Consider the following 16145-nt stretch of genomic DNA (forward strand, 5'->3'; position numbering starts at 1 on the left):
TGGTTGACTAGCGTATAAGAATACATTTGTGTTATGTTTTTTATTTGATTGTTATGTTATACGTATGCTGATCAAAAAATTGTTTTAGACTTTTAGACCGGTACTTATGCAAACTTGAGACATATGCATATGTTGTGATTCACTGCTGTAAAAAAAACTTGAAATCAAAGTAGAGAACATAAACTTTTTATTAAAATGTTTCTGTTTCGAACTTAGAATATATAAAAAAAAATACAAAATAAGAAAAAATAAATAAAAGATTGCAAAAACAAATATTCATATGAAAAAATATATGTAGATACATAATATATAGATATAAAAAATACAAATGCACAAAACCACAACGTATGTAATTCTCAAAAGGCGCATATAGTGTGGTTGCACAAACATTAATTTCAAATTATGGTAATGATCTATGTCAGCAAAGGACCCAGTCGGATAGTTTAACATTTCAAAACAAGCATGTTAAATGTTGCATTCACAAGTTCTTAACATTAATACATGATCCCTTATTGTTATAATGACGTCATCATGATCAAAGCACAACTTCGCAACGTCATATTCAACTTTCGTTGCCGAGTAAAATTTATGTCCATCGAAACTCTATCGAATTTCCCCTTTTTTAAATAATAATAAAAAATAATGTGAAAGACAACAATAAAAAGTGAGCATAAATAATAAAAATCTAAACACCTTCACAGAGATGAAAATATATCATTAATTCTAGAGCTACCATCAATGCATGTATCCTAGTATGATTTGTTTGATACATAGAGACGGTTGTACGCAGTGGTCTAGGTTAGTTCTGTTTACCATCAAACGATACTGATATATCAGTCTTTTAATATTATTGTAATTCATAAGTCATATTCATTCAATTCATTGTAAAAAAAAATCTTCATCTAGAACACTGGAGAATTTAGATTTCTTCATTGTAAGTCATGTTTCAAACTTTGATTATCTGCGCAAATCTGTTTATAATTCATCTCAATTTCTGTCTTAAAAAGTATGGCTTTATCTTATAATCAACGATGTCACCTTAATACCAACTTATCCGTTTACCATATCTTGGGGTAACAGAAGGAAATGGTCTACTGTCATACATGTCGGAGGTTTGAGATGTTTGCTGCGTTTTTATATCGGGTCTAAAATAGAAGAAATACATACTACTAGCTTATACATTAGGACACCATGACAACACTTTAACGTTAACCAACATACAATATATATAGAAACTAATAGTTAGTATTCTTAACCGGTTTAGTGCGTACTAGTTACATACTATCTTTATAATATCTTCAATACATTACTACATAACTCAATGTTTTAAAAAGGAGATACCAAAGACGACACAATATTGGTTTAAATTATCCTATATAGCAATGCCAAATAAACTCGAAAGAAAAATAATCTCTAGCTAGTAGATAAAGATTTCCTTATGTAAAACATTTGTCTTTTATCACAAACCTGGTACAAATGTAGTTCCAACAGTAATTAGATGATAGAAAAGAAAGTCTATGGGGTATTTATCAATATTTTTTTAAAATAGTAAATGCACATTCTCACCTCACTACTGTAGTTTAACGGACGTCATCACGATTTGGTTGACCGTTATGGAATAACCGTTTCACAAATGATATCGGATATGTTCCTTACGTCCTTCTCTTTCATGAATGTGACATAACGACGGGTGCCACATAAGGAGCAGAATCTGCTTACCTTTCCGGAGCACTTATGATCAACCCTTGTTTTGTGGGGTTTGTGTTGCTTATTCATTAGTTCTCTTTGTTGTGTCATGTGTACTGTTGTTTGTCTGTTTGTCTTTTTTATTTTTAGCCAGGCGTTGTCGGTTTATTTTCGATTTATGAGTTTGACTGTCCCTCTGGTAATTTTCGTCCCTTTTTAAGACGTTTACGATGATGTCTTCTTATGCTCTTTTTATTACAACATAAATTCAGTAAATGCACAATTTCACCTCAATGCAAGTTTATTACGTTTACGATGATGTGTTTTTATGCTTTTTTTCTCATAAAATATATTCAGTTAAAGGGGTACCCAACACTTTGACTGAAATAGATTTGGCTCGTTTAATTTTCATAAAATTTTGACAAAATATTTACTTAGACCTGTTAAGGCTAATATGAAAATTTCTAGAAATTTGAACCACACAATTTACAGGAATAGTTTTGTTGGATATATAACAGTTTGACAAACACTAATGTTGATCGTTGAAAAGCTGGACTTCTCCTTACTAATAGTTCAAAAATGTATCTGGTTAAAATACACAGCTGATTTTTAAGAGTTAACTCCCTTTTATGTGTTATGTACCCCTTTTATGCACACTCTAACCTCACTGCATGTTTAAGACGTTTATAATGATGCTTTCGTATGCTCTTGTCATCATAAGGGTCGTTTTCAAAAAATGTCGAATTTTCAGTACACCCATGCTAACTTTTTTATTTCTAATGAAAATTTCAGTTGTAATGGTTTAAATGAAAGCTTGTCGGATTTGTGATTCAGAACATTAATAATAAACACACCTTACATCTATTTTGATAAGATTAAACTGCATTTAAGAGCCATTTTGGGGGTATTTGTCTGCGTACAGTGTCAGAAAAACACATTTCAAATGATTTTTTTGCGATTTTCTGATCGCCTTGATATCTGCAAAAGGGACTTTTTAAGAACGTTTAATATTACTCTAACGAAAAATCGTAGCTTCTATATCATTGTATGTAACATATTATCTACAAACTAAATTGAATCTGCGTACAGGAGGTTCATGTCTTTCCTGTTACCGCTACTTAAATCAGCCGTGAAATTATTCTCCCTATGAATATTGAATCAGTCAGTGTTGATCTCAAAAGTGCAAAGTAATCTTTACATTTAAAACGCCTCGTTTCTTGAACGACAGTGTAGAGAAAAGAAATTTCAAGACATTTAGTGAAAAAAATATAGCGTACTTTTTTTCATGTCTATGCTGTTACCACCAATTTTGATTAAATACACCAACAGTATACTTGTAAAAAGTGCAATAACGTGTTGGAAACCAAATTCACAATAGAAAAACATAATCACTTCACCAAAGGGAGTAGTCATTTCACAACAGCAATCAAAAACGAAGAAATTTGTCTATCCTGTTATGTCTATCCTGTTACTATGGTTGCTATGGTTACAGTAACAGGATAGACAATTGTAGACAAAAACGTCGTTAATTTTTTTATCTTATCATATAGGTGCAAAACGAATGAAATATTTCGTTGTTTGAAGTCATCTTAAGGTTATAACGTATTAATCTTCCCAATTAAGCATTCGCAGGTGCAATACTGATATCGGTAACAGGATAGACAAAAAGGTAACAGGATAGACTTTTATATAGTAATATATCAGAAACGTACGTTCCTGTTACCAATGAAATATAGAGAAAAGTAAACTACCTTATGAGGGATTTACTTGATGTTGGGTTTATTTGAAAGGTTGAAAAAATGCCGAACAATATAAATTGCTATCTTAGACTTGCATTACTGGTGATAATTTTTACAACCTTTGAAAACCAATTTTTAGAGGCATTTTTCAGTACAACCTGTTAAATTGGCAAATAATCTATTATATTACAGAATGAATATATATAGAAGTTTATTCTCTTGAAAACCATCTAATTGTCTACGTAAAACAAGCTTAACATTTTATCTAAACCTTTTCTTAATAACCCAAAATTTCTTTTGAAAATGGTAACAGGATAGACAAAATAATGTACCACCGATCAAAAAATGTTTCAACATATTTTTGTATGACATCATTAAGATTGCATCTTTTAATATGTTGTTCTTAAAGTACTGTTTGTTTTGATTTGCTTATGTAGAGGGTTGTTTGAATAAGTAACTTTTAATAATATTTTCAATTTCAAAATTCGACATTTTTTGAAAATGACCCATAACATAAATCAGTTTTGTTGTTTAAGTATTTTAGAGCTGCTTCAACAGAACAGCAAATGTGAGAGTTGTCAATATCAATCATGACCTCCATTTTATAATTAAATACAACAAATCCAAATTTGGTACAAATAATGTTTGAATGATTACCAACGTTATCAGTGAATATTATTTTCCAGTCAATAAAGGATTAAAACATCTGAACTTGTAAAAAGGAACGTCGTCAATATTTGATTTGTCATTGACCATTGTTTACATGTTTTATGGTATAACAACATATTAAAAATTATTTGATGCAACTACAAGAAGTTTAACTTGTCAATCAATTAGAACTTGCTAAACATTGGTTGACATGTTTTCAAGTTGTTCCACGTATTACCAAAGTGTCATTTCTCAATCAACTTAAGAACAATCTTCCTCAACAGTACAAATTAAAATAGATCTTGCCAGGAACTTCAACTTTTTTATTACAACATATTAATTTTTTTCTTTTTCTTTTTCGAATACACCACCATAAAACATCTTTTAAATCATGCATTTGAATTGTTAAATGTTGGTGATGACTAAACATACTGTACAAAACATCTGAATCTAACGAAATATTTATGTGTAGACCTGAGTAACGGCAAAAAGGCAGAATGTTATCCAATAAACTCTGATTATACATTTACAAACAAATTAGCACAAGACTTTGCTTTTTATCCGTTGTAAATGCTATTGAATTTGACAATGCCTCTAGAAATCTTTATACTCATGGGGATAGTTTTCAAAAGGCGAGTTTGCATTGTTAAGATCTACATCTCGTATCATATATAAATGATAGAGTTCATACATACTTGCTTATGCTCTGTTTTGCTGCACATGTCGCATATATTGCTCCAATGAGGGAGAGAAATGCAACTAAAGCTCCAATACTACCGGCTATTATCGGAGTATTGATGTTGTTAACTGGAAAAAATATCAAAATATCAGAAATCAACACCTATAATTTATTTTACTATAATTCATAACTTAAAAAGTGAAAACAAACTATAATTAATATGCATAGAACTTCCAAAATGTGTAATTCAAACTTAAAGAGCAGTAAAGCCAAAATAACACTACTCGCCACATTGTAGAACTTGATAAAGTTACATCTGGAGTTAATCTTTAACAATTTACATATTTCACGTTTATCAACAGTAATATTTTATTGAATCAGTGTTTAAAAACCATTTACTTTATATATTGATTTAAATGACAGTCTGGACATTTCATTTACTAAACATAAATTTTGGGTATACGTCAACGAGACGTCATTAAAACTGAAAACAATACACACAAAAAAACCAGCAATAGAAACACGTGTTTGTTCAGTATCAAATAAACAAATATTCAACAAATGGAAGTTTTTAACGACCTTGACTGGCTATACAGCCCTTGCACGGTCGGGAAATAAAACAAATATTCAGTCCAGTCATCTCTTTTTATATTATAGGCTGGTCCTCTCCCTTGCAACATACAGGTGTCTATCAGAGCAAAACAAACAAAGGACAGGGAACCAGTCTATAATTAACTAATCTGACTTGTCTTCGTTCGGATTTTTTTTCTACGTAACATTTGTAAGTTAATTTAATAAAAAAAAAAGTTCTACATTCAACCAAACTATATTCTTTTGTGACCAAACATACTTAACCCCGCCACATTATTTATGTATGTGCCTGTCCCAAGTCAGGAGCCTGTAATTCAGTGGTTGTCGTTTGTTTATGTGTTACATATTTGTATTTCGTTCATTTTTATAGAAATAAAGCCGTTAGTTTTCTCGTTTGAATTGTTTTACATTGTCATATCGGGGCTTTTTATAGCTGTCTATGTGGTATTGGCTTCGCTCATTGTTGAAGGCCGTACGATGATTTTTTATATATATGAGTAAATCCAGTCATAGCGAGATTTTCTGACTTCACATAGTTGCTTGACAATTTCGATGTTACAATGAAAATCTTACTAAATAAGTTGAAAAATAACCGTTTATTTCATACTACCGGTATACAATTTAAAAAGTTGTATGAGTGCTAATGAGACAACTCTACATACAAGTCACAATTAACAAAAGTAAACCATTATAGTTCAAAGTACGACCTTCAACACGGAGCATTGGCTTCACGCTGACTAGCAAGCTATAACAGGCCCTAAAAGGCCCTAAAAGTGACAAGTGTAAAACCATTTAAACAGGAAAACCAAAGGTCTAATCAATATAAAAAAACGAGAAACACTTATGAACCACATCATTACACGACAACCACTAATGAACCACATCATTAAACGACAACCACTAAACATCAGGTTCCTGGGTGCAAACAAATACAGCGAGTTTAAAAGTTATAATTTATTGCTAGTCTTCGCCATATCATATTATATATACCAAGGTAATTGTGAACAGCAGTCCTTAATTGCACCATAATAGAAAAACTCAATCAAATTGTATAAATTCAGATAACATCGAGTTAAAAAAACTTGTAGTAAAATAGGCTGTTCGTTAATTGAGATATAACAACATAGACAATGTATACAAGAAGAAAACATGATGTGCTAAGCCAAAAGCATACATCATTTAAATAAAGGAAAAACAACACATTGCATTCGTGTTGCAGAATATGGGAACAGACGAATTCATATCAATTCCTTCTAGCATAGTACAAAACATTATACGCTACACAAAGATACGAGCAATAATTATTTTCTGTTTTCCCTAGCCTTTAAATTGTATATTTGTATTTGAAAACAAATTTAAAACATTTCTAAAATCGAAATAAACATGTTCTGTCATTTGAACATTACCGGAATTGAAATAGAACTCTAAATCATTTCCGTAGTTTGTCATTTTATCACGAAAAAGCTTTTATCAAATTTAGAGAATTTTGAAAGGAATTACAGGATGGGAAGAGTATAGATACATTAAGATGAAATGAAGTTATATATTTTAGTTTAATGAATATTGAAAATTATAATTCACACTTAACAAATAAATAGAATTGGATGATTGAAGATTTTAAAATATCATTTTATCATCCTGACTCTTTAAGCTTAATTCTTAATAGGACTGTATGTCGGATACGTTCGACATCTCTAGTATAGTCTTAATAGGACTGTAAGTCGGATACGTTCGAAATCTCTAGTATAGTCTAATAGGACTGTAAGTCGGATACGTTCGAAATCTCTAGTATAGTCTAATAGGACTGTAAGTCGGATACGTTCGAAATCTCTAGTATAGTCTTAATAGGACTGTAAGTCGGATACGTTCGAAATCTCTAGTATAGTCTTAATAGGACTGTTAGTCGGATACGTTCGAAATCTCTAGTATAGTCTTTACACTGTTATTTTATCAGTCGTCTTTTTGACTGCAAGTTATCCAAGATCATCTGTACCCAAAAGACCATTACTACAGACAATACTTGCAACCGAAAGTACAAAAGTCAAACAGATAGCAGAAAATACTTACGGGTAGCTTTTGTGCCAGTTGCATCTTCATTTGATGGTGGCAATGGTAGACTTTCAGTTACTGAATCTTTAGTGGTTGCTTCTGTCGTCTGTTCTTTTGTTGAACTGTGCTGTGTTTGTTTCAAAGATGTTATTGGTGTTGTAAATTCATTTGTAACTTTAGTAGTTGACATTGTTGTCGTAATTGGTGGTGTAGATTCAGTTGTAACTTCCATAGTTGGTATCTGTGATGTTATTGGTGATGTAGATTCAGTTATAACGTCCAAAGATGACGTAATTCGTGCCGAAGATTCTGTTGTAACTTCCATTGGTGGTATGGTTGGTGCATTTTTTATTGTATATTTAGTTGTAGCTTCCATTGGTGTCATGGTTGGTGCATTTTGTGTTGTAGATTCAGTTGTAGCTTCCATTGGTGGTATGGTTAGCGCATTTAGTGTTGTAGATTCAGTTGTTATATCCTTATTTGCTGTCGTTGTTATAATTGGTGTTGTTGATTCAGTTGTAAGTTTCATAGTTGACAACATAGTCGTAGATTCAGTTGTAACTTCTGTAGTTGGTAAATTGGATGTGCTTGTTGTTGTTGATTCAGTTGTAACTTCTGTAGTTGGTATATTTGGTGTGCTTGTTGTAGTTGGTTCAGTTGTAACTTCTATAGTTGGTATATTTGGTGTGCTTGTTGTAGTTGGTTCAGTTGTAACTTCTGTAGTTGGTATATTTGGTGTGCTTGTTGTTGTTGATTCAGTTGTAACTTCTGTAGTTGGTATATTTGGTGTGCTTGTTGTTGTTGATTCAGTTGTAGCTTCTGTAGTTGGTATATTTGGTGTGCTTGTTGTAGTTGGTTCAGTTGTAACTTCTGTAGTTGGTATATTTGGTGTTGTTGTTGTTGTTGATTCAGTTGTAACTTCTGTAGTTGGTATATTTGGTGTTGTTGTTGTTGTTGATTCAGTTGTAACTTCTGTAGTTGGTATATTTGGTGTTGTTGTTGTTGATTCAGTTGTAACTTCTGTAGTTGGTATATTTGGTGTGCTTGTTGTAGTTGGTTCAGTTGTAACTTCTGTAGTTGGTATATTTGGTGTGCTTGTTGTTGTTGATTCAGTTGTAACTTCTGTAGTTGGTATATTTGGTGTGCTTGTTGTAGTTGGTTCAGTTGTAACTTCTGTAGTTGGTATATTTGGTGTGCTTGTTGTTGTTGATTCAGTTGTAACTTCTGTAGTTGGTATATTTGGTGTGCTTGTTGTAGTTGGTTCAGTTGTAACTTCTGTAGTTGGTATATTTGGTGTGCTTGTTGTTGTTGATTCAGTTGTAACTTCTGTAGTTGGTATATTTGGTGTGCTTGTTGTTGTTGGTTCAGTTGTAACTTCTGTAGTTGTTATATCTGGTGTGCTTGTGGTTGATTCAGTTGTTATCTTTGTTGTTTGTACTGTTGTTGTACGTTGTGTTATTGGCTCCGTCGAAACCTCTGTTGTAAGAACACTTTTAGTTGTGACATCTAAGTGTGTAGTTTCGTCTGCTGCAGTTGGTGAAGTTGTTTGTTCCACGACTACAAAAATATTAAAGTTTAAAATATTCCATGATAACGACAACATTAACAAAAAATTAACAAATAATATTGCTCTGGAGATATTTTAACAGTAAAACCGGATAAAACCAGTATTTCATGTCAATAAATTAACATATCAAATTACATGTGTAATATTAAATCGAAAGTAGTATTATCAAACAATACGTGCAGATAAAAGCTTGAATATATTACAAGTGTCCTTGAAGAATTTAAACTACTAAGTAAAAAAAAATGTAAATTTTGTAAATCGTAAATCAGTCTTATCTGGTAGATGCTTTATTCATGGATATCTGATGCTGAAATATAAAATTAAATGTTTTCCAATCATATATTTTACAAAAGATAATGAAATTCATATCAATATAGGCACCCGAGATTATTTCACACTAACTAAGACTTTGAACAATTTTGATTTTTTTTTCGTTTGAAAAGAATCATTGGATTTACCATACAAACTGTATCATATGTTGAAGTAAGTAAGTACTAAGTAAGTAAAACTTTATTTTTAATTTGCATGTTGACGAACATTTGAAAATAAGCTCTGATGAGCTGTTCGTCAAATATAAAAACATATATGTATAATAACAAATATAATTTATAACAAAAATTGCAGCAGGCAAATTAATGGTTACCAAAACAGCATCACGTTAACTGGTAACATTTAAGGCATATATGAAGCACTAAAACAGACTATAACATATAAAAATATATATTTAGACGAATCATATATATGTGTATATATATAGAGAGATAGATATATAATACATTTAATATACATATTCTTTATTTCAAAACCATTACCATTTCAAGGTTTCAAGGTCATTGATTAATATATAAAATTAAGTAATCATATATTGCAATAGTGTTGTTCATTACAATTTCACAACAATCAATGATCATGACATCAATTTATACAATAAAAAAAACTATCAAAATCACATTGCAGCTAAAAATTTGATTAATACATGATATAAGAGCCAAACTACACATGTTTATATAATTGATTGTAATTAATATTGTAAAATAACTTTTTTTTTCACAAGTTGTTTTGCGGATTATTGTTCATACTTGTAATGCAATGCTCAGATAAAATTTATGAGTAAAATGTATTATCCTTTCGATGACAATGCGATTGCTCTTCAACGAACTTCCTATGAACACCCCACACCCAACTAAAGTTTTAATTTCATTCGATTTATTATTTCTAGATGAAATATACTCACTTATCCATGGATCTGTTGAAGTTCCATAAAATTTTAGAGACCAGCTGTCTAAGGTAACTACAAGTACACATGATAATCAATAAAAAAATGAGATTGAAAATAACAAATCCATAATATTTATGAAAACAGTTGTCTGAGGTAACTCAATAACATATGAACATCTAAAAAATAAGTTTACAAATACGAAATCTATAAAGTTTTAGAAAACACTGTTGTTTAAGGAAACAACAAGTACACATGAACATCTAAATAAATGATATTAGATATGTCAAATCCAAAAAATGTAGGAGAACATTTGCTTAAGGCAAATTGAATGCAAGTACAAAATGTACACATGAAAATCTAAGTAAATGATATTAGATATGTCAAATCCAAAAAATGTAGGAGAACATTTGCTTAAGGCAATGCAAGTACACATGAAAATCTAAATAAATGATATTAGATATGTCAAATCCAAAAAATGTAGGAGAACAATTGCTTAAGGCAATGCAAGTACACATGAAAATCTAAGTAAATAAGATAAAAAAAAATGCCAATTCCATAAAAGTTAAGAAAACAATTGTTTAAGGTCACTCAAGTATACATGGTAATCTAAATAAAGTAAGAGCAGTTGCTGAAGTCACAAAATGTAGCTACTAGTACACATGAAAATGTATGAAAAGTGCCAAATCCATGAATTTTTAAGAGAACAGTTTTTGAAGGTAACTACACAAAACAATATAAAATCTAAAGATAACAAGTGCCGAATACAGATCAACTGCTAATGCTTTATGTCTAGAGATAAGACGAGAAGTGCCGAATACAGATCAACTGCTGATGCTTCATGTTTATATTGGAAGTCAAATTGCCAAGTCAAAATTTGTAATGTAAACCAAGCGTATAAACGTACCACCTCTAATGATAGTAAACGATTGTAGCACTTCAAGGGGATCTGTATGCGAGTCAAACGAAATTAAGCACTCAGACCATCATCTGTTGAGTTAAACAAGATAAATCACTCAGACAATCCTCTGGCGAGTTAAACAAGATAAAGCATTCAAACAATACTCTTGCGAGTTAAACAAGATAAAGCACTCAAACAATCATCTATTGAGTCAAACAAGATAAATCGCTCAGACAATTCTCCGTCGAGTCAAACAGGATTTAGCACTCAAACAATCCACTGTCGAGTCAAACAAGATTAAGCACTCAGACAATCCTCTGGCGAATCAAACAAGATAAAGCACTCAAACAATCATCTATTGAGTCAAACAAGATAAATCGCTCAGACAATTCTCTGTCGAGTCAAACAGGATTTAGCACTCAAACAATCCACTGTCGAGTCAAACAAGGTTAAGCACTCTAATAGTCCTCTGGCGAGTCAAACAAGATAAAGCACTCAAACAATCCTCTATTGAGTCAAACAAGATAAAGCACTCATACAATCATCTATTGAGTCAAACAAGATAAATCGCTCAGACAATCCTCTGTCGAGTCAAACAGGATTTAACACTCAAACAATCCTCTTGCGAGTCGAACAAGATAAAGCACTCAAACAATCGTCCATTGGGGCAAACAAGATAAATCTCTCAGACAATCCTCTGTTGAGTCAAAGAGAATTAAGCACTCATACAATCCTCTTGTGTGCAAATAAGATAAAGCACTCACACAATCTTGTGTCGAGTCAAACAAAATAAAGCACTTAAACAATCATCTGGCGAGTCAAACAAGATATAGTATTTAAACAATCCTCTGGAGAGTCAAACAAGTTAAAGCATTCAAACAATCCTCTAGTGAGTCAAACTGGATATAACACTCAAACAATCCTCTGGCGAGTTAAACAAGATAAAGTACTCAAACAATCCTCTGTTGAGTCAAACAAGATAAAGTACTAAACAATCCTCTGGCGAGTCAATCAAGATAAAGTACTCTAACAATCCTCAGGCGAATCAAACAAGATATAGTATTATTTAAATGTGAAGCGCTTAGAGTAATTTTTGTTATTATATAATGCGCTCTATAAATATTGTATTTATTATTATTATAATCAAACTAGATATAGTACTCAAACAATCCTCTTGCGAGTCAAACAAGATAAATCGCTCCAACAATCCTCTGGCGAATCAAACAAGATAAAACACTCAAACAATCCTCTGGCGAGTCAAACAAGATATAGTACTCAAACAATCCTCTTTCGAGTCAAACAAGATAAATCGCTCAGACAATCCTTTGGCGAGTTAAACAATATTAAGCGCTCAAACAATCCTCTGGCGATTCAAACAAAATAAAGCACTTAAACAATCATCTGTCAAGTCAAACAAGATAAAGACCTCAAACAATCCTCTGGCGAGTCAAAAAAGATAAAGCACTAAAACAATCCACTGGCGAGTCAAACCAGATAAAGCACTCGAACAATCATCTCGCGAATCAAACAAAATAAGGCACTTAAACAATCGTCTGGAGAGTCAAACAAGATAAAGCACTCGAACAGTCCTCTGGCGAGTTAAACAAGATAAAGCACTCGAACAATCATCTGGCGAATCAAACTATACACATAGAAAAAAGTATTGCAACACCTTGATTTTTAAAAACTTGAAAAATCAGTCTCTTATTTTGGATGGGATATGATAAAATATTTGTAAAATAATATTGAAACGTAGTTAATGATACTATTGGCTTTAAAACGAACAAAATATGTATGAAAACAAAAAGTTTTATCTAACCAAAATTTTTATAACAAAATGAAGTGTTTTTTGTACAAAAAAAAATCATTTTCAACTTATACTGTAGTCGAACTTTACAATGTCAGACATTTCAAAATTAATCTTTAGATGATTGTTCACATCATTGTTGATCGTTATACGCCAAAAAATTAGTACTTTGTGCGCAGCCTCCTTTCAAACGGATAACCCCATCTTAACGTCTTCTGATTCCTGCCATAAGTCGACTATTTTTTTGCTAAGCTAGCAGCAACCATTCTTGACGAAGGGTATTGTTTATTTCATGACTTGTTTGAACTGGGGTGTCCTTGCATGCACTTTACGCCAAATAGTGTCCCAAATATGTTCGATATGGTTCAAATTCGGGCTACGATTGGGAAAAGGAAGATAAACCGAATTCCATTGGAACAATGGATCTTCCTCCACGACGCTAATTTCCAACTTTGGCGAGCTCTGCACTATATTGGATACGGGCATCTGTGTGTCTGTTCGTAGGCAAAGGTCCCCGAAATGGTATTATCGCACGATAACCAGTAGCCATGAGCCGATCTCGAACAGTTCTTGTTTAAAGGCTCCTGTATGGTCATCATTCTCTTTTTAGGATTGTATTGTTTGCAATGGGTTTCTTTCTGACCAACCTTCTTTAAGCTTTATTTTCCCTAGCAGATGTTATAGGGGGTCTTCTTGACCTCGGAAGGTCTTTAACATCGTTTCTTGCCTGAATTTTATTCTCAAAACGACTTATAGTGGAATGGTGATGATCAACAATATGTGCAATTATCACAGCGACATACCCGCTTCCCTCATGCTGGATATCTGCCATCTTGCTGCAGTTATGAGTTTTGGATGACCAATTACAAGGTGTCAATAACATAAATTTATAAACTTGGGTTATTTTAAGTGTTGAAAACCATGAGGATAAAAACATCTGTTTTAGTATATACGAGTACAGTAGCTGCATATGCAGATAAGAACTGATAGAGTCGATATTTATTGATTACACTCGGGTGATGTTTAAATAATGTTTAACTAATTTTATTTCAACAAATTATTGAACAAAAAAATAAAAAGTGTTTTTTTAATTTGAATTTCAATTTGGTGTTGCAATACTTTTTTCCATGTGTATAGATAAAAAAAAGTAAAATCACAAAAATACTGAACTCAGAGGAAAATCAAATCGGAAAGTCCTTAATCAAAATGAAACGACAAAACACACCAAGAACGAATGGACAACAACTGTCATAATCTTGACTTGGTACAGGCATTTTCAAATGTAGAAAATGGTGGCTTAAACCTGGTTTTATGGCGCTAAACCTCTCATTTTGTTGACATTATAGCGCTAAACCTCTCACTTTGTTGACATTATAGCGCTAAACATCTCATTTTGTTGACAGTCTCATCAAATTCCGTTATATTTACAATGATGCGTAAACTAAACAGACATAATAAATAAAATAGTCAAAATATGGGTACAGCAGTCATCATCGTGTAACAATATTAAAAGGAACAGTTTAACATAACACAAAAACATCTATCTACAAACACATTCATTGGTTCGCGTGTCTGACGTCAGAAAATTGTATACGTCATATATATTTGTCGTTCAATGTTTATACAAGCAATTTAAAAATTTCACATGGGCAATGTTAGCATACAGGGTTAAAAAATCAAAAGTGTGTAAGAATTAATTTCAGATATAGACCGAGATTTAAAATAGTCCAAATTAAAGTTCTATAGAATTTATAATAATCCACAAAATAGTTCATTGCACTACGCGATTGAATAATTTTGACGTTTGTGGTTCAACGTATTTTCTAATTCATAATAGAAATATATCATAATGAAATATTATAGAACAATAACATACTGGCAGGATTTTTTAAATTACGTTATAAGAACCAACGAAACACAAAAAGTCGCATATTCAAAACAGACCAGCAAAAATGTAAGATAATACAAACACATTGACGGGATGTTTAAGTACCGAGCCACGCTAAGATAAAGCACTAAAACAATCATCCAGCGAGTCAAACAAGATAAAGTTCTCAAACAATCTTCTGGCGAGTCAATCAAGATAAGCACTCAAACAATCGTCTGGCGAGTCAATCAAGATAAAGCACTCAAACAATCTAATGCTTTTGCTTCATGTCACGCATCTGCATAATAGATTAAGCGATTCGCTAGTTCATCGAGCAAAATTCATGTAAAGTGGCGACCTTGAATATTTATAGTTTCCATTCCTTTGTAATAGGATGAACTCAAAATTATATCAGTGATTCCCTTTCTCTAATATTCAAAGAGTGACATTGCGTCATTTTACTCTGAGTCGTCCTTTTTTAGCGAGCGGAGCGAGTTTAACTATCGATCTATCGAGATAAAAGTAATTGACCCAGTCCTTGTATTCGTGGAGATCGCGAACTAGTATATAACTTGTCGTTAGATCTGCAAAAATACGATATGTGGTATTTTAATCCATATTTCTGACTTCTTTTGATATCTATTTGTTTAAATTTCCGTTTTACTGGCATTTAAATGTCTTAGATGCATGCCGTTTTATTTGTTGTAATTGGCTTTGAAATAGCTGTCAGTAACTGCAAGTCCTTGCGAATCTATTCTTTACTGTGGGGATGTTTAAGTAACCTACCACGTCCGGTCTGTGTGTTGTTGGTTTGGTTTTTTTTTTTTTTTTTTTTTTTTTTGTTAGATTTCTGTTTGCTTTGTATCGATCTGGTGAGTAAAATAAAATTGAGAATGAAAATGGGGAATGTGTCAAAGAGACAACAACCCCACCATAGAGCAGACAACAGCAAAAGTCCTTTTCAACTGATTTTTTATAGTTTGTACTAATTTTGTACTGTAAAACCACTATATTAAAATTGTGAACTTTCCATTTCTAAGAAGCAACATGTCAGCAGCATCTGTATACGGGGTATATATCTTCAAATTGATACGATATCCATGTGCTTGCATTTCCTATCATGATTTTCTTGATAGAGAGCTGCTGCTCACAAGGAAGCTATTAAACCTAGAATGTTTGTTGCTTCTCATTTGTGTTGCTGGTTTATTGTTTCGCATAGTTGTTCTTTATTTGTGCTATTATTCCCAGATACGGGAATGATTAGTGCATTCAAACTAGATTAACGTCGTCACATTCGAGATATTCCTGTCCAATATCAGATGCCAGTATGTCAGTAGCTGCATGTTTTTTTTTTTTTTTTTTTTTTTTTTTTTTTATCATATGTACATTGTATGT

At 32.1% G+C, this 16145-nt stretch overlaps 1 protein-coding gene across 1 annotated transcript in view; it reads right to left on the reverse strand.

Annotated features, from left to right (window-relative positions):
- Window positions 1-203: 203 nt before the first annotated feature.
- The window catches only part of LOC143066852 (uncharacterized), a 66954-nt gene continuing 51012 nt past the window's right edge, over window positions 204-16145 (reverse strand). Inside the window, exons 8-11 of the mRNA XM_076239665.1 lie at window positions 10194-10250; window positions 7411-8949; window positions 4769-4880; window positions 204-1145 (exon numbers count right to left, since the gene is read on the reverse strand). Of these exons, the coding sequence (XP_076095780.1) occupies window positions 1040-1145; window positions 4769-4880; window positions 7411-8949; window positions 10194-10250 (1814 nt within the window). The 3' untranslated portion in view covers window positions 204-1039. The remainder of the gene's footprint in view (window positions 1146-4768; window positions 4881-7410; window positions 8950-10193; window positions 10251-16145) is intronic.

Source organism: Mytilus galloprovincialis, chromosome 3 (assembly GCF_965363235.1).
Source record: "Mytilus galloprovincialis chromosome 3, xbMytGall1.hap1.1, whole genome shotgun sequence".
NCBI classification, from domain to species: Eukaryota; Metazoa; Mollusca; class Bivalvia; order Mytilida; family Mytilidae; genus Mytilus; species Mytilus galloprovincialis.